The sequence below is a fragment of the Cherax quadricarinatus genome, chromosome 93 (assembly GCF_038502225.1).
Source record: "Cherax quadricarinatus isolate ZL_2023a chromosome 93, ASM3850222v1, whole genome shotgun sequence".
Classification (NCBI taxonomy): domain Eukaryota; kingdom Metazoa; phylum Arthropoda; class Malacostraca; order Decapoda; family Parastacidae; genus Cherax; species Cherax quadricarinatus.
Genome location: NC_091384.1, coordinates 11,269,537 through 11,287,880, shown reverse-complemented (window position 1 = coordinate 11,287,880; position 18,344 = coordinate 11,269,537). Strand labels below are relative to the sequence as shown.

General features: G+C 46.3%; 1 protein-coding gene across 1 annotated transcript in view; it reads right to left on the bottom strand.

Annotated features, from left to right (window-relative positions):
• Window positions 1-445: 445 nt before the first annotated feature.
• Window positions 446-18,344, bottom strand: part of LOC128703526 (transmembrane protein 64) — a 167,355-nt gene continuing 149,456 nt past the window's right edge. The window contains exons 6-7 of the mRNA XM_070104704.1: window positions 11,848-12,043; window positions 446-1,018 (exon numbers count right to left, since the gene is read on the bottom strand). Of these exons, the coding sequence (XP_069960805.1) occupies window positions 765-1,018; window positions 11,848-12,043 (450 nt within the window). The 3' untranslated portion in view covers window positions 446-764. The remainder of the gene's footprint in view (window positions 1,019-11,847; window positions 12,044-18,344) is intronic.

Sequence of the window (18,344 nt, the reverse complement as noted above, 5' to 3'; positions counted from 1 at the left end):
GTGATGGTGTGGGTGTTGTGTGATGGTGTGGTGATGGTGTCGGTGTTGTGTGATGGTGTGGTGATGGTGTGGGTGTTGTGTGATGGTGTTTTGGTGATAGAAATGGTATTAAATTTTGTACAAGGTGATGTGGTGATAATCCTACACAGTGGTGTTGTGACCCTACACAGTGGTGTTGTGACCCTACACAGTGGTGTTGTGACCCTACACAGTGGTGTTGTGACCCTACACAGTGGTGTTGTGACCCTACACAGTGGTGTGATGATAATTGCTGTACATTCTGCTGTAACACAGACTGCTGCTGTAACACAGACTGCTGCTGTAACACAGACTGCTGCTTATCTGTTGTTTTCTGTCTGTCACAGAATGTTTGTCTGTTGTCCTGTTGTAGTACCTGTTGCGTAAGGGACAACAGTCCCTTGGGACTGATAGTACATCTAGAGTACTTACTGTTGAGTGTCTGTTGTGTACTGGTTGTACTCTGTTGTGAGTGTGGTGTCAGAGAGTCTTCAACAGAGTACTTACTGTTGAGTGTCTGTTGTGTACTGGTTGTACTCTGTTGTGAGCGTGGTGTCAGTGCATCATCAACAGACATAAGGCGCACATCGCCTCTGTTATTCTCGTTAATTTGAACCTTAATGGACTGTGAGTTGTGACTTGATGCCCACTTGTTAGGCTGCAGACGCTGGTTGGGTACTGGGTCAGGTTTTGGGCACTGGCTGGGTATCCTGGAGGGTAGGAGACGAGTCCTTCTGAAGAGTACGTCACGCAGAATCATCAATAAGAATGAGGATGTCATCAACGGAGTTCCTGCGGGTGGTAGTGGTGGTTGTGGTGGTGGTAGTGGTGGTGGTAGAGGTGGTGGTAGTGGTGGTGGTGGGGTGGTTGGTGAAGGTGGAGGTGGAGAGGGTGCTGGTGGTGGGGGTGGAGGTGGTGGTGGGGGACACACCAACAGCCAGAATTAGTTCATCATCCGTACCTCCAACATCATCATTATCATCATATCCATAATTATCACCTGAAATATTATTTATTCTTAATGTCATTAATTAAATTAATATCAGAATAATAATAATAATAATAATAATAATTTATTATTATTATTATTATTATTATTATTATTATTATTATTATTATTATTATTATTTCATCGTCTGTAAATAGGGAAAGTCCCGGTACGGTCGGTCCACTATGGTCGGGATTGAGCTCTAGCTCTGGGTCCTAATAAGATACATCCTGCTATGGTCTCTGCCTATATGGTCTCGTTTAGCTACAATTTTCTTTTCCGAGACTCAGTGGTGGGAACAGTTCCGCTAATCCGCTAACCGCTAATTAGCGAAACTAACTTTTTGTTTAGCGAATTAGAATTTCCGGTAACTTTGGAAACTGTTAGCGGACCAATTAACTCCTGCTAAATAAAGTTCCGCTAACTATGAGCCCACTAAAAAAAAATTCATACGTTGTTGGTAGTCGGAAAGCATTGTCTTTAGCGGATTAGCGTTTCCGCTAACTTCGGAAACCATTAGCAGACCAACTAACTTCCGCTAAATAAAGTTCCGCTAACTATGAGTCCGCTAAAAAAAATTCATACATTGTTGATAGTCATAGTCGGAAAACATTGCCTTTTCAATGGCACACGCGTTTGTTCCTGTCTGTCGTGGGTGTTTCTCCAACAATCAGTCAGGCAGCTATTGGCTGACTAGGTGTAAACGAGACCTGTCAGTGGAGCAGCAGAATCTGAGCAGCATTGTTATAGTCTTACAGTGTCAGCGATCACTGGGGTGTGTTGTCAGTTATCGTTATGAACAGGGAGACGTTGATGTTCCGCCTGAGGATATTGAGGAGTCTGCAGCGGCTGTGGTTGAAGCAGAGACCGCTCAGGCTGAGGACCAGGAGTCACAGAACTCGTGGCCCCACCTCGATGACTGTTTTGTCCTCAAGTCAAGGGATACGAAGAACGTCAACTTGCTGTGCGTCGTGTGCCAGTCCATCATCAAGGGACAGGTGGCGAGCCCCTACAACTTGAAGTCGCATGTTAAGAGGAAACACCCATCATCAAGGGACAGGTGGCGAGCCCCTACAACTTGAAGTCACATGTTAAAAGGAAACACCCATCATCAAGGGACAGGTGGCGAGCCCCTACAACTTGGAGTCGCATGTTAAGAGAAAACACCCATCATCAAGGGACAGGTGGCGAACCCCTACAACTTGAAGTCACATGTTAAGAGGAAACACCCATCATCAAGGGACAGGTGGCGAGCCCCTACAACTTGAAGTCACATGTTAAGAGGAAACGCCCCCCACATGTCATCAAGTTTGAGGAGAAAATCATTTAAGTCTTTGTGTTCACTTGTGTTAACTTAAAATGTTCACCACCCGTCTCGTACTGAACTCAACACACCTCTCATCTGTAAAGTAAAAGGACACAAGTGCAACTAATGTGACATTTATTGTGGCAACGTTTCGCTCTCCAGGAGCTTTATCAAGCGAAACGTTGCCACAATAAATGTCACATTAGTTGCACTTGTGTCCTTTTACTTTACATATTGTCGGTAATTCTACCAACTTTATTACACCTCTCATCTGCTCCTGTCCTGACCACTCTGCCTGACTGACAGGAATAAAACGCGTCCACTTTCAGGAAATAATACACGTCCACTTTCAGTACAATACCCGGAAAATGACATATATGGAGCATTATTTCTTATATAAATTTGTACAATATTTTAAATGCAGTACAAGGGGCTCTGGTGGCCTGGTGGTTAACGCTCTCGCTTCACACGGCGAGGGCCTGGGTTCGATTCCCAGCCAGAGTAGAAACATTGGACGTGTTTCTTTCCACCTGTTGTCTATGTTCCCCATCAGTAAAATGGGTACCTGGGTGTTAGTCGACTGGTGTGGGTCGCATCCTGGGACACTGACCTAAGGAGGCCTGGTCACAGACCGGGCCGCGGGGGCGTTGACCCCCGGAACTCACTCCAGATAAACTCCAGAAACACTGCATAATAATCTGTATGTCAGTACCGCTGGCACAGCGATAAGTTGGCCTCAAAACTTCAACTTTAAGCAAGACTTTCAACTACTTTGTAGATTATTAGGCTCCAAATCTTAGGCTAAATGTAAACATGAACAGAAATATGATATTTTGGCACTAGTGGCACTTGATCGGCATATGACCTTGGTATTTTGTATCTTATTAGGGAGATCTCCAGGGCTGTACTGAAAGTCTTATAAGTAAAAGGCCAAAAGTCTAAACTGAATCTGAATTCATGTGGAAAAGTTAGCGGTTTAGCTTCCGCTAATTTTCTCGGCCGTTTAGCGGTTTAGCGGAGCTAATTTAGTTAGCGGATTAGCGGTTACCAAAGCTAACTTTTCGGTTAGCTGCGCCCACAACTTCAGAAGATGAAATTTCAGCTTCACTATGAGATTATCTTCACTCACTTCCCTTGGATCAAAATTTTTTTCTGAGTTCTTCATAGAAATTTAATTTTTTTATATATATTTTACATATTAATGGACTCTGGAGAAGAAAATTCTGGGTAAGGGAAGCCATATAGACGGAGACCATGGCGGGATGTTTCTGATTAGTACCCAGAGCTAGAGCTCCACCACGACCATGGCGGGATGTATCTGATTAGTACCCAGAGCTAGAGCACCACCACGACCATGGCGGGATGTATCTTATTAGTACCCAGAGCTAGAGCACCACCACGACCATGGCGGGATGTGTCTTATTAGTACCCAGAGCTAGAGCACCACCACGACCATGGCGGGATGTATCTTATTAGTACCCAGAGCTAGAGCACCACCACGACCATGGCGGGATGTTTCTTATTAGTACCCAGAGCTAGAGCACCACCACGACCATGGCGGGATGTGTCTTATTAGTACCCAGAGCTAGAGCACCACCACGACCATGGCGGGATGTGTATTATTAGTACCCAGAGCTAGAGCACCACCACGACCATGGCGGGATGTATCTTATTAGTACCCAGAGCTAGAGCACCACCACGACCATGGCGGGATGTATCTTATTAGTACCCAGAGCTAGAGCACCACCACGACCATGGCGGGATGTGTCTTATTAGTACCCAGAGCTAGAGCTCCACCACGACCATGGCGGGATGTTTCTTATTAGTACCCAGAGCTAGAGCACCACCACGACCATGGCGGGATGTTTCTTATTAGTACCCAGAGCTAGAGCTCTACCACGACCATGGCGGGATGTATCTTATTAGTACCCAGAGCTAGAGCTCCACCACGACCATAGCGGGATGTATCTCATTAGTACCCAGAGCTAGAGCTCCACCACGACCATAGCGGGATGTATCTCATTAGTACCCAGAGCTAGAGCTCCACCACGACCATAGCGGGATGTATCTTATTAGTACCCAGAGCTAGAGCTCCACCACGACCATAGTGGGATGTATCTTATTAGTACCCAGAGCTAGAGCACCACCACGACCATAGCGGGATGTATCTTATTAGTACCCAGAGCTAGAGCACCACCACGACCATGGCGGGATGTATCTTATTAGTACCCAGAGCTAGAGCTCCACCACGACCATGGCGGGATGTATCTTATTAGTACCCAGAGCTAGAGCTCCACCACGACCATAGCGGGATGTATCTTATTAGTACCCAGAGCTAGAGCACCACCACGACCATGGCGGGATGTTTCTTATTAGTACCCAGAGCTAGAGCACCACCACGACCATAGCGGGATGTATCTCATTAGTACCCAGAGCTAGAGCTCCACCACGACCATGGCGGGATGTATCTTATTAGTACCCAGAGCTAGAGCTCCACCACGACCATGGCGGGATGTATCTTATTAGTACCCAGAGCTAGAGCACCACCACGACCATGGCGGGATGTATCTTATTAGTACCCAGAGCTAGAGCACCACCACGACCATAACGGGATGTATCTCATTAGTACCCAGAGCTAGAGCTCCACCACGACCATGGCGGGATGTATCTTATTAGTACCCAGAGCTAGAGCTCCACCACGACCATGGCGGGATGTATCTTATTAGTACCCAGAGCTAGAGCACCACCACGACCATGGCGGGATGTATCTTATTAGTACCCAGAGCTAGAGCACCACCACGACCATAACGGGATGTATCTCATTAGTACCCAGAGCTAGAGCTCCACCACGACCATAGCGGGATGTATCTTATTAGTACCCAGAGCTAGAGCTCCACCACGACCATGGCGGGATGTATCTTATTAGTACCCAGAGCTAGAGCTCCACCACGACCATAGCGGGATGTATCTCATTAGTACCCAGAGCTAGAGCTCCACCACGACCATAGCGGGATGTATCTCATTAGTACCCAGAGCTAGAGCTCCACCACGACCATAGCGGGATGTATCTTATTAGTACCCAGAGCTAGAGCTCCACCACGACCATAGTGGGATGTATCTTATTAGTACCCAGAGCTAGAGCACCACCACGACCATAGCGGGATGTATCTTATTAGTACCCAGAGCTAGAGCACCACCACGACCATGGCGGGATGTATCTTATTAGTACCCAGAGCTAGAGCTCTACCACGACCATGGCGGGATGTATCTTATTAGTACCCAGAGCTAGAGCTCCACCACGACCATAGCGGGATGTATCTTATTAGTACCCAGAGCTAGAGCACCACCACGACCATGGCGGGATGTTTCTTATTAGTACCCAGAGCTAGAGCACCACCACGACCATAGCGGGATGTATCTTATTAGTACCCAGAGCTAGAGCTCCACCACGACCATGGCGGGATGTATCTCATTAGTACCCAGAGCTAGAGCACCACCACGACCATAGCGGGATGTATCTCATTAGTACCCAGAGCTAGAGCTCCACCACGACCATGGCGGGATGTATCTTATTAGTACCCAGAGCTAGAGCTCCACCACGACCATGGCGGGATGTATCTTATTAGTACCCAGAGCTAGAGCACCACCACGACCATGGCGGGATGTATCTTATTAGTACCCAGAGCTAGAGCACCACCACGACCATAACGGGATGTATCTCATTAGTACCCAGAGCTAGAGCTCCACCACGACCATAGCGGGATGTATCTTATTAGTACCCAGAGCTAGAGCTCCACCACGACCATGGCGGGATGTATCTTATTAGTACCCAGAGCTAGAGCACCACCACGACCATGGCGGGATGTTTCTTATTAGTACCCAGAGCTAGAGCTCCACCACGACCATAGCGGGATGTATCTTATTAGTACCCAGAGCTAGAGCTCCACCACGACCATAACGGGATGTATCTTATTAGTACCCAGAGCTAGAGCTCCACCACGACCATGGCGGGATGTTTCTTATTAGTACCCAGAGCTAGAGCTCCACCACGACCATGGCGGGATGTTTCTTATTAGTACCCAGAGCTAGAGCTCCACCACGACCATGGCGGGATGTATCTTATTAGTACCCAGAGCTAGAGCTCCACCACGACCATGACGGGATGTATCTTATTAGTACCCAGAGCTAGAGCTCCACCACGACCATGGCGGGATGTATCTTATTAGTACCCAGAGCTAGAGCTCCACCACGACTATAACGGGATGTATCTTATTAGTACCCAGAGCTAGAACACCACCACGACCATGGCGGGATGTTTCTTATTAGTACCCAGAGCTAGAGCTCCACCATGACCATAGCGGGATGTATCTCATTAGTACCCAGAGCTAGAGCTCCACCACGACCATGGCGGGATGTTTCTTATTAGTACCCAGAGCTAGAGCTCCACCACGACCATGGCGGGATGTTTCTTATTAGTACCCAGAGCTAGAGCTCCACCACGACCATAGCGGGATGTATCTTATTAGTACCCAGAGCTAGAGCTCCACCACGACCATAACGGGATGTATCTCATTAGTACCCAGAGCTAGAGCTCCACCACGACCATAGCGGGATGTATCTCATTAGTACCCAGAGCTAGAGCTCCACCACGACCATGGCGGGATGTTTCTTATTAGTACCCAGAGCTAGAGCTCCACCACGACCATGGCGGGATGTATCTTATTAGTACCCAGAGCTAGAGCTCCACCACGACCATGGCGGACCGACGGTACCGGGACTTTCATTATATTCATAATTATCACCAGAAATATTCATTATTTTTCGTTAATATCATTAAATTATAATTATCTTACTGTTAACATATATTATTTATTTTAATTTCATTATTATTAATAATTATTATTATATTTAATTATTTTTATCATTATCATAATTACAACATAAAAACTGTCTGATGTTTATAAATCACTATATAATTATTATATAACAATCATTTATCACCTGAGGTAAAGAAGAAAACACATTTACAATTATTCATACAACAGCTGCCTTGCCTGGACTGTAACATCCTCACTCATCCTTCAGAGTACAGGTACTGTACTTCCCACCTCCAGGACAGTAACATCCTTCAGAGTACAGGTACTGTACTTCCCACCTCCAGGACAGTAACATCCTTCAGAGTACAGGCACTGTACTTCCCACCTCCAGGACAGTAACATCCTTCAGAGTACAGGTACTGTACTTCCCACCTCCAGGACTGTAACATCCTCACTCATCCTTCAGAGTACAGGCATTGTACTTCCCACCTCCAGGACTGTAACATCCTTCAGAGTACAGGTACTGTACTTCCCACCTCCAGGACTGTAACATCCTTCAGAGTACAGGTACTGTACTTCCCACCTCCAGGACAGTAACATCCTTCAGAGTACAGGTACTGTACTTCCCACCTCCAGGACTGTAACATCCTTCAGAGTACAGGTACTGTACTTCCCACCTCCAGGACTGTAACATCCTCACTCATCCTTCAGAGTACAGGTACTGTACTTCCCACCTCCAGGACAGTAACATCCTTCAGAGTACAGGTACTGTACTTCCCACCTCCAGGACAGTAACATCCTTCAGAGTACAGGTACTGTACTTCCCACCTCCAGGACAGTAACATCCTTCAGAGTACAGGTACTGTACTTCCCACCTCCAGGACAGTAACATCCTTCAGAGTACAGGCACTGTACTTCCCACCTCCAGGACTGTAACATCCTCACTCATCCTTCAGAGTACAGGTACTGTACTTCCCACCTCCAGGACTGTAACATCCTCACTCATCCTTCAGAGTACAGGCACTGTACTTCCCACCTCCAGGACTATAACATCCTCACTCATCCTTCAGAGTACAGGTACTGTACTTCCCACCTCCAGGACTGTAACATCCTCACTCATCCTTCAGAGTACAGGTACTGTACTTCCCACCTCCAGGACTGTAACATCCTCACTCATCCTTCAGAGTACAGGCACTGTACTTCCCACCTCCAGGACTGTAACATCCTCACTCATCCTTCAGAGTACAGGCACTGTACTTCCCACCTCCAGAACTGTAACATCCTCACTCATCCTTCAGAGTACAGGTACTGTACTTCCCACCTCCAGGACTGTAACATCCTCACTCATCCTTCAGAGTACAGGCACTGTACTTCCCACCTCCAGAACTGTAACATCCTCACTCATCCTTCAGAGTACAGGTACTGTACTTCCCACCTCCAGGACTGTAACATCCTCACTCATCCTTCAGAGTACAGGTACTGTACTTCCCACCTCCAGAACTGTAACATCCTCACTCATCCTTCAGAGTACAGGTACTGTACTTCCCACCTCCAGGACTGTAACATCCTCACTCATCCTTCAGAGTACAGGTACTGTACTTCCCACCTCCAGAACTGTAACATCCTCACTCATCCTTCAGAGTACAGGTACTGTACTTCCCACCTCCAGGACTGTAACATCCTCACTCATCCTTCAGAGTACAGGTACTGTACTTCCCACCTCCAGGACTGTAACATCCTCACTCATCCTTCAGAGTAGAGGCACTGTACTTCCCACCTCCAGTACTGTAACATCCTCACTCATCCTTCAGAGTACAGACACTGTACTTCCCACCTCCAGGACTGTAACATCCTCACTCATCCTTCAGAGTACAGGTACTGTACTTCCCACCTCCAGGACTGTAACATCCTCACTCATCCTTCAGAGTACAGGCACTGTACTTCCCACCTCCAGGACTGTAGCATCCTCACTCATCCTTCAGAGTACAGGTACTGTACTTCCCACCTCCAGTACTGTAACATCCTCACTCATCCTTCAGAGTACAGGTACTGTACTTCCCACCTCCAGGACTGTAACATCCTCACTCATCCTTCAGAGTACAGGTACTGTACTTCCCACCTCCAGGACTGTAACATCCTCACTCATCCTTCAGAGTACAGGCACTGTACTTCCCACCTCCAGGACTGTAACATCCTCACTCATCCTTCAGAGTACAGGTACTGGACTTCCCACCTCCAGAACTGTAACATCCTTCAGAGTACAGGTACTGTACTTCCCACCTCCAGAACTGTAACATCCTTCAGAGTACAGGCACTGTACTTCCCACCTCCAGGACTGTAACATCCTTCAGAGTACAGGTACTGTACTTCCCACCTCCAGGACTGTAACATCCTCAGTCATCCTTCAGAGTACAGGCATTGTACTTCCCACCTCCAGAACTGTAACATCCTTCAGAGTACAGGTACTGTACTTCCCACCTCCAGGACTGTAACATCCTCACTCATCCTTCAGAGTACAGGCACTGTACTTCCCACCTCCAGGACTGTAACATCCTCACTCATCCTTCAGCGTACAGGCACTGTACTTCCCACCTCCAGAACTGTAACATCCTTCAGAGTACAGGTACTGTACTTCCCACCTCCAGGACTGTAACATCCTCACTCATCCTTCAGAGTACAGGCACTGTACTTCCCACCTCCAGGACTGTAACATCCTCACTCATCCTTCAGCGTACAGGCACTGTACTTTCCACCTCCAGAACTGTAATATCCTTCAGAGTACAGGTACTGTACTTCCCACTTCAATTTTGCTCTCACTCCAACAGCACCTCTGCTGGATGCTCAATCCCCTACCTCATAAAACCTCTTTCACCTCCTTCCTCCAGCCCTTCCTGAAACAACAATTCACTACAGATTTATCCACTCACAAGGTCAACCTATTCTACTCAATCATCTCTAAATGCCTGAACCTCTGAGCCCATCCTCATTATTATTAGAATCTAAACCCTCAAGGGTCATACAGTACTGCAGGTCAAGATCTAACCTGCAGCACTGTCTGTGTCAAATGTGAGGCTGTCATCGAGGAGGTCAGATGAAGTGCGTCAGAGCGGTGACGACACAGGAGATAAATCCTGCCTGTCCACTGGTAGACAGGACAGTCTGTTAGTACATGGCAGACTGACGTGGATACTTGACAATTCTCACTGAGTGGTGCTGGGAACTTCTCCATAAGATACCCATGAGTGAGACATGTGTGTCCAGTATGAAGGCTGGAGAGTGTAGTGTCCCAGACAGCCATGAGTGAGACATGAGTGTCCAATATGAAGGCTGGAGAGTGTAGTGTCCCAGACAGCAATATGAAGGTTGGAGAGTGTAGTGTCCCAGACAGCAATATGAAGGCTGGAGAGTGTAGTGTCCCAGACAGCAATATGAAGGCTGGAGAGTGTAGTGTCCCAGACAGCAATATGAAGGCTGGAGAGTGTAGTGTCCCAGACACGACACTGATCACCACAAACCTTAATAAGGTTTGACTCAAGATAATTATTATGAATCAACTCAGACCAACGTTGTTACCAGCAGTTGCCAAGTTGTTTAGAGACTACTGCAAAGTAGTCTGGGAATGGACTACCCCTATATGAAATGAGGTCAGAAACACCTGCTCGTTGCTCTGAACATCATGCCCAGAGACCCGGCAGGAAACAATATCTTAACTGACTCAAGAAATCGTAATGACACGATTGCAAACAAACCATACTCCCGGCCGGGATTGAACCCGCGGTCATAGAGTCTTAGTTTTTACCACAAATTTGGCACAACCAAAGTTGTGTACAGGGATGCAATATGTATAACAGCCATGGGAACTGCATCAACTTTTCTCTCTTCCTATGTTCAGGTTATATATGTACTGCTCCAGTGACGGTGTTATGCGTTTTTGTTCTGTAGACAGGTACTCTCAGGCAGTGAAAGGTACTCTCAGGCAGTACACAGGTACTCTCAGGCAGTACACAGGTTCTCTCAGGCAGTGGACAGGTTCTCTCAGGCAGTACACAGGTTCTCTCAGGCAGTACACAGGTTCTCTCAGGCAGTACACAGGTTCTCTCAGGCAGTACACAGGTTCTCTCAGGCAGTGGACAGGTACTCTCCTACCTCAGGCAATTAAGAGAAATGATAGGCCTAGAGATTTTCCAGTAACTCTGTCACTCAGATCTATCTTCTAGGTAGAAGTGCGAGAATAATATTGATATCACTTTCTACACCTGATGTCGATTAGCTGAACAGACAGAGCTACGACCAAAGTTGGTCAGCTTGACCACTAAGTTCGTGGTATCAACACAGTGACCCTCTCACAGCACAAGACAAGTTTATTCACTATCTCCAATGCTGTTGATACAGACCCTGTCAGAGCACTTCACCAGAATCTACAACTTAGAATGATAGTGCGAAGAGAAAATATTGATTTTGGCCCATAGACTATATGGGCAATACCCCGTAGACTATGTAGGTAATACCCTGTGTATTATGTGGGGAAATACCATGTAGACTACGTGGGCAATACTCCTTGTAACTCAAGTCCTGACCTGCCTCACCCCCTTACTTCCTCCAGTCACCCATCTCTCTCTCTCTCTCTCTCTCTCTCTCTCTCTCTCTCTCTCTCTCTCTCTCTCTCTCTCTCTCTCTCTCTCTCTCTCTCTCTCTCTCTCTCGCTCGCTCTCTCTCACCTGCAACTTGAAGGTTGTCGTTGGACGTCACACTGGTGGTGTGAGTGGGCGTGGTGGGTGAGCTGGTGGGCGTGGAAGTGTGGGTGGGCGAGGCCAAGGTGGGCTGGGTGTCTGACAGCTGGGCATTCACGGTCTTGTGTAGTTCGGTCTTGGCACGTCTAACCACCCACGTCATCAGACCAATGCTGATAGCGATCTGTTGACAGATAATGGATGCTGAGAGACGCCAGATGGAGCGATCCTCGACTTGGATAATATCCAGTTGTCTCCCATAATGTGCAAGAAAGGTATAAAATACGGACAATATGAAAGTTAAGACACATGTGCAACATCTGGATATCTTTATTGTAGACGTTTCGCCATCCAGTGGCTTTATCAATACAGATTCTAGGACATAATAGGAAGACAGTAAAACTATAAACAAAAGATGAAGTAATCAGTCCCTCGGCCTTGGAGTTAGTGTTCACAGCATCGTGGTGGAGGAGAATCTGGAGCAAAGACAAGAAGACTGGCGTTTTTATAGGCGTCAGTGGAAGGGACGGGCAGCAGACGAGGACAGTCACTGGTAGGCGGGATTCCCCAGTGGAAGTAGGTCCTTCCCAAAGAGATGGGTTAGTTGTAGCAGCCGTGAAGAAGGTCTTGTAGATGTCCTCTGAACCAAGATTCCATGATGTTGCAGTGTCTGACAAGTTGTGCAAGAAAGGTATAAAATACCGACAATATGAAAGTTAAGACACATGTACAACATCTGGATGGCGAAACGTCTACAATAAAGATATCCAGATGTTGCACATGTGTCTTAACTTTCATATTGTCGGTATTTTATACCTTTCTTGTCTCAGTAGTAGTAACCAGTTACCAGTAACCACTGTGCCAGTTGACTCACGACCAACCGTCTCTGCCTGAGTCACTATCTGAACTCATATTGCGCTGACCTGGCATTATTCAAAGACCCTCTATGGGTACGGGCGGCCAGTCAGTCAGTCAGTCATACGAGAGTGAGCAAGGAGGCAGGTCACGGCTGTAAGGGCGTTATCCACCTTATCTGTAATTATACGTAATACCAGCCTACGTGAGTATTTCTTACCTAATCCACGTGTCGAACTCCCACATGATACTTGCACAACTTGTCAGACACTGCAACATCATGGAATCTTGGTTCAGAGGACATCTACAAGACCTTCTTCACGGCTGCTGCAACTAACCCATCTCTTTGGGAAGGACCAACTTCCACTGGGGAATCCCGCCTACCAGTGACTGCCCTCGTCTGCTGCCCGTCCCTTCCACTGACGCCTATATAAACGTCAGTCTTCTTGCCTTTGCTCCAGATTCTCCTCCACCACGATGCTGTGAACACTAACTCCAAGGCCGAGGGACTGATTACCTCATCTTTTGTATATAGTTCTACTGTCTTCCTATTATGTCCTAGAATCTGTATTGATAAAGCCACTGGATGGCGAAACGTCTACAATAAAGATATCCAGATGTTGCACATGTGTCTTAACTTTCATGTCTCCCATAATGAAGAGGTTCTCAAAGTGGGGGTCGCGGCCCCCTACGGCCCCCCCACTTTAATTTAGTTTATTATATCAAGTTGTGTAGGCCGTCCAAAATATTTCGAAATTAAAAAAAATGTGCCTCATAGATTCAGTTGTTGCAACGTTATATGAGATTTTGTTGGGATTTTTAACCCGGAGGATTAACCACCGAGGATTACCCGGGGTGTGTCTCTCTCAGTGTATATACACTGACAGGTGTGTCTCTCTCAGTGTATATACACTGACAGGTGTGTCTCTCTCAGTGTATATACACTGACAGGTGTGTATATCTCAGTGTATATACACTGACAGGTGTGTGTCTCTCAGTGTATATACACTGACAGGTGTGTCTCTCAGTGTATATACACTGACAGGTGTGTCTCTCAGTGTATATACACTGACAGGTGTGTGTCTCTCAGTGTATATACACTGGCAGGTGTGTATCTCTCAGTGTATATACACTGACAGGTGTGTGTCTCTCAGTTTATATACACTGGCAGGTGTGTGTCTCTCAGTGTATATACACTGACAGGTGTGTGTCTCTCAGTTTATATACACTGACAGGTGTGTGTCTCTCAGTGTATATACACTGACAGGTGTGTGTCTCTCAGTGTATATACACTGACAGGTGTGTGTCTCTCAGTGTATATACACTGACAGGTGTGTGTCTCTCAGTGTATATACACTGGCAGGTGTGTATCTCTCAGTGTATATACACTGACAGGTGTGTGTCTCTCAGTTTATATACACTGACAGGTGTGTGTCTCTCAGTGTATATACACTGGCAGGTGTGTATCTCTCAGTGTATATACACTGACAGGTGTGTGTCTCTCAGTTTATATACACTGACAGGTGTGTATCTCTCAGTGTATATACACTGGCAGGTGTGTGTCTCTCAGTGTATATACACTGGCAGGTGTGTCTCTCTCAGTGTATATACACTGGCAGGTGTGTGTCTCTCAGTGTATATACACTGGCAGGTGTGTATCTCTCAGTGTATATACACTGGCAGGTGTGTATCTCTCAGTGTATATACACTGGCAGGTGTGTATCTCTCAGTGTATATACACTGGCAGGTGTGTATCTCTCAGTGTATATACACTGGCAGGTGTGTATCTCTCAGTGTATATACACTGGCAGGTGTGTATCTCTCAGTGTATATACACTGGCAGGTGTGTGTCTCTCAGTGTATATACACTGGCAGGTGTGTCTCTCTCAGTGTATATACACTGGCAGGTGTGTATCTCTCAGTGTATATACACTGGCAGGTGTGTGTCTCAGTTTATATACACTGGCAGGTGTGTATCTCTCAGTGTATATACACTGGCAGGTGTGTGTCTCTCAGTGTATATACACTGACAGGTGTGTATCTCTCAGTGTATATACACTGACAGTGTATATACACTGGCAGGTGTATCTCTCAGTGTATATACACTGACAGGTATCTCTCAATGTACACTGGCAGGTGTGTATCTCTCAGTGTATATACACTGGCAGGTGTATCTCTCAGTGTATATACACTGGCAGGTGTGTATCTCTCAGTGTATATACACTGGCAGGTGTGTATCTCTCAGTGTATATACACTGGCAGGTGTGTATCTCTCAGTGTATATACACTGGCAGGTGTATCTCTCAGTGTATATACACTGGCAGGTGTGTATCTCTCAGTGTATATACACTGGCAGGTGTGTATCTCTCAGTGTATATACACTGGCAGGTGTGTGTCTCTCAGTGTATATACACTGGCAGGTGTGTATCTCTCAGTGTATATACACTGGCAGGTGTGTATCTCTCAGTGTATATACACTGGCAGGTGTGTATCTCTCAGTGTATATACATTGGCAGGTGTGTATCTCTCAGTGTATATACACTGGCAGGTGCGTATCTCTCAGTGTATATACACTGGCAGGTGTGTATCTCTCAGTGTATATACACTGGCAGGTGTGTATCTCTCAGTGTATATACACTGGCAGGTGTGTATCTCTCAGTGTATATACACTGGCAGGTGTGTATCAGTGTATCGACGCATATAAACGTATGTCTTTAAGTATATATTAGCACTAACTGTATACACAGAGTAGTGAACATCCCTCAAAATAACTGACTTGACTCAAAATACATAAACAACGAGAACTCTTTATATCTCCCTATATTGTATATACACAGATGTGTATGACTCGGTGTAAATATACAGGAATATCTCACCACATAACCAGCAGTTTAATCCTTTGTATATATTAATGTATTGACTGGTGGTATACAGGTAACATGCAGTTTTAATAACGATCATGTGGTAGACAGTCTTCAAACCGTATATACTAAAGAATTCCCAGCACCGGGGATTTGTGAAATATTTAGAGATCTATAGATGGAGGTGGGCAGCGGAGGGCAGGTGCGAGAAGCAGTGTGTCGAGGTATGGCAGTTGTGTGTTAGTTATGAGGCAGTGACCAACCACACCACAACACCTCCACACTGATGGTGTAGCAGCGTGTGTGTGTGTGTGTGTGTGTGTGTGTGTGTGTGTGTGTGTGTGTGTGTGTGTGTGTGTGTGTGTGTGTGTGTGTGTGTGTGTGTATACTTACCTATTTGTGGTTGCAGGGGTCGATTCACAGCTCCTGCCCCGCCTCTACGCTGTCGCTACTAGGTCCACTCTCTCCTTGCTCCATGAGCTTTATCATATCTCTTCTTAAAGCTATGTATGGATCCTGCCTCCACTACATCACTCTCCAGATTATTCCACTTTCTGACAACTCTATGACAAAAGAAATACTTCCTAACATCCCTGTGACTCATCTGAGTCTTCAACTTCCAATTGTGACCCCTTGTTTCTGTGTCCCATCTCTGGAACATCCTGTCTTTGTCCACCTTGCCAATTCCTCGCAGTATTTTATATGTCGTTATCATGTCTCCTCTAACCCTCTTGCCTTCCAGTGTCGTGAGGTCGATTTCCCTTTACCTTTCTTCATAGGACAATCCCCTTAGCTCTGGGACTAGTCTTGTTGCAGACCTTTGCACTTTCTCTAATTTCTTGACGTTCTTGACCAGACGTGGGTTCCAAACTGGTGCTGCATACACCAGTATGGGCCTGACGTACACGGTGTACACCCTTGAGCGATTCCTTACTGAGGTGCCGGAACACTGTTCTTAGATTTAACAGGCGCCTATATGCTGCAGCAGTTATCTGGTTGATGTGCGCCTCAGGAGATGTGCTCGGTATTATACTCACCCCAAGATCCTTTTCCTTGAGTGAGGTTTGCAGTCTTTGGCCAAATATACTCTGTCTGCAGTCTCGTTTGCCCTTCCCCGATCTTCATGACTTTGCATTTGGCGGGGTTAAATTCGAGGAGCCAGTTAGACCAGGCTTGCAGCCTGTCCAGGTCTCCTTCTAGCTCTGCCTGATCCTCATTTGACTTAATTCTCCTCATTAACTTCACATCATCTGCAAACATGGACACTTCTGAGTCTATCCCTTCCATCATGTCATTGACATATACCAGAAACGGCACTGGTCCTAGGACTGACCCTTGTGGAACCCTGCTCTTCACAGGCTCCCATTCTAACACCTCTTCACATACCATGACTCGTTGATGCCTCCCTGTCAGGTATTCTCTGATCAACTGTAGTGCCTTTCCTGTTATGCATGCCTGATCCTCTGGCTTTTGCACTAATCTCTTGTGAGGAACCGTGTCGAAGGCCTTATAGCAGTCCAAGAAAATGCAATCTACCTACCCTTCTCTCGTGTCTTACTTCTGTTACCTTGTCATAAAACTCCAGTAGGTTTGGTTGTCGTTTATAAGCTTGTTCCTTTCCAGGTGTTCCACCACTTTCCTCTTGATAATCTTCTCCATGACTTTGCATATTATAAACTTCAGTGACACAAGTCTGTAGTTTAGTGGCTCGTATTTGCCTCCTTAAAAATGGGAACTACATTTGCCATCTTCCATACCTCAGGTAGTTGCCCAGTTTCAGCGGATGTGTTGAAGATTGCTAGTGGCACACACAGCGTCTCTGCTCCTCTATGGACTCGCGGAGAAATGTCCGATCCCACCGCATTTGAGGTATCAGGTTCACTTAACTTCACCTCCTCCTCCTCCTCGGTTGTGTATTTTATTCAGCACTTGTCTGAGTTTGCAGGGTCCTTTCTGTCTGCACTGTAAATACAACTTTAAATATCATGCTGAGCTCCTAAGATGGCAGACCAGAGGCCTAGCTTCTCCCTACGAGCCCCGTGAGGGCGGGGACTGTGGCTAGGCCTAGGAAAGGTTGGAGGGAGGGGGTAAAGGAGGTTTTGTGTGCGAGGAGCTTGGACTTCCAGCAGGCATGCGTGAGCGTGTTTGATAGGAGTGAATGGAGACATATTTCTTAGTTATTTCTTGTGAGCTCCCCACCTTCCTCCTCAATGTGATTACCTGGTCCTTGACTATTGTTTTCCTCCTGATGTGGCTATACAACAGCTTCGGGTCAGACATGACTTTTGATGCTATGTTGTTCTTGTATTGCCACTAAGCCTCCCTCTTTATCTGTGCTTATTACTTTCTGGCTCTTCAACTAATCTCTTTATTTTCCTGGGTCCTTTGTTTTCTGTACTTTTTCCATTCTCTAGTACACTTAGTTTTTGTCTCTCTACACTTTTTGGGTGAACCAAGAGCTCATTCTGGTCTTCCCATTATTTATGTTGCTCTTGGGAGCATACCTTTTCTCTGCCTCCTTGCATTTTGTTGGCATGTAGTCCATTTTGTTGGCATGTAGTCCATTTTGTTTACTGATTTTGCTACTAATTCTCTTTGCCACTGAACCTCTTGCTTGTGTAGTCCCCTCTTTTGTAGACTGCCTTTTCCCTTCCTACTTCTGTTACCCTCTCCATATGTAACTTTAATATGTATTCAGAGCTTAGAACCACATGATCACTAGCTCCAAGGGGCCTTTTGTATGTGATCTCAATGTTTGAACTACTCAAA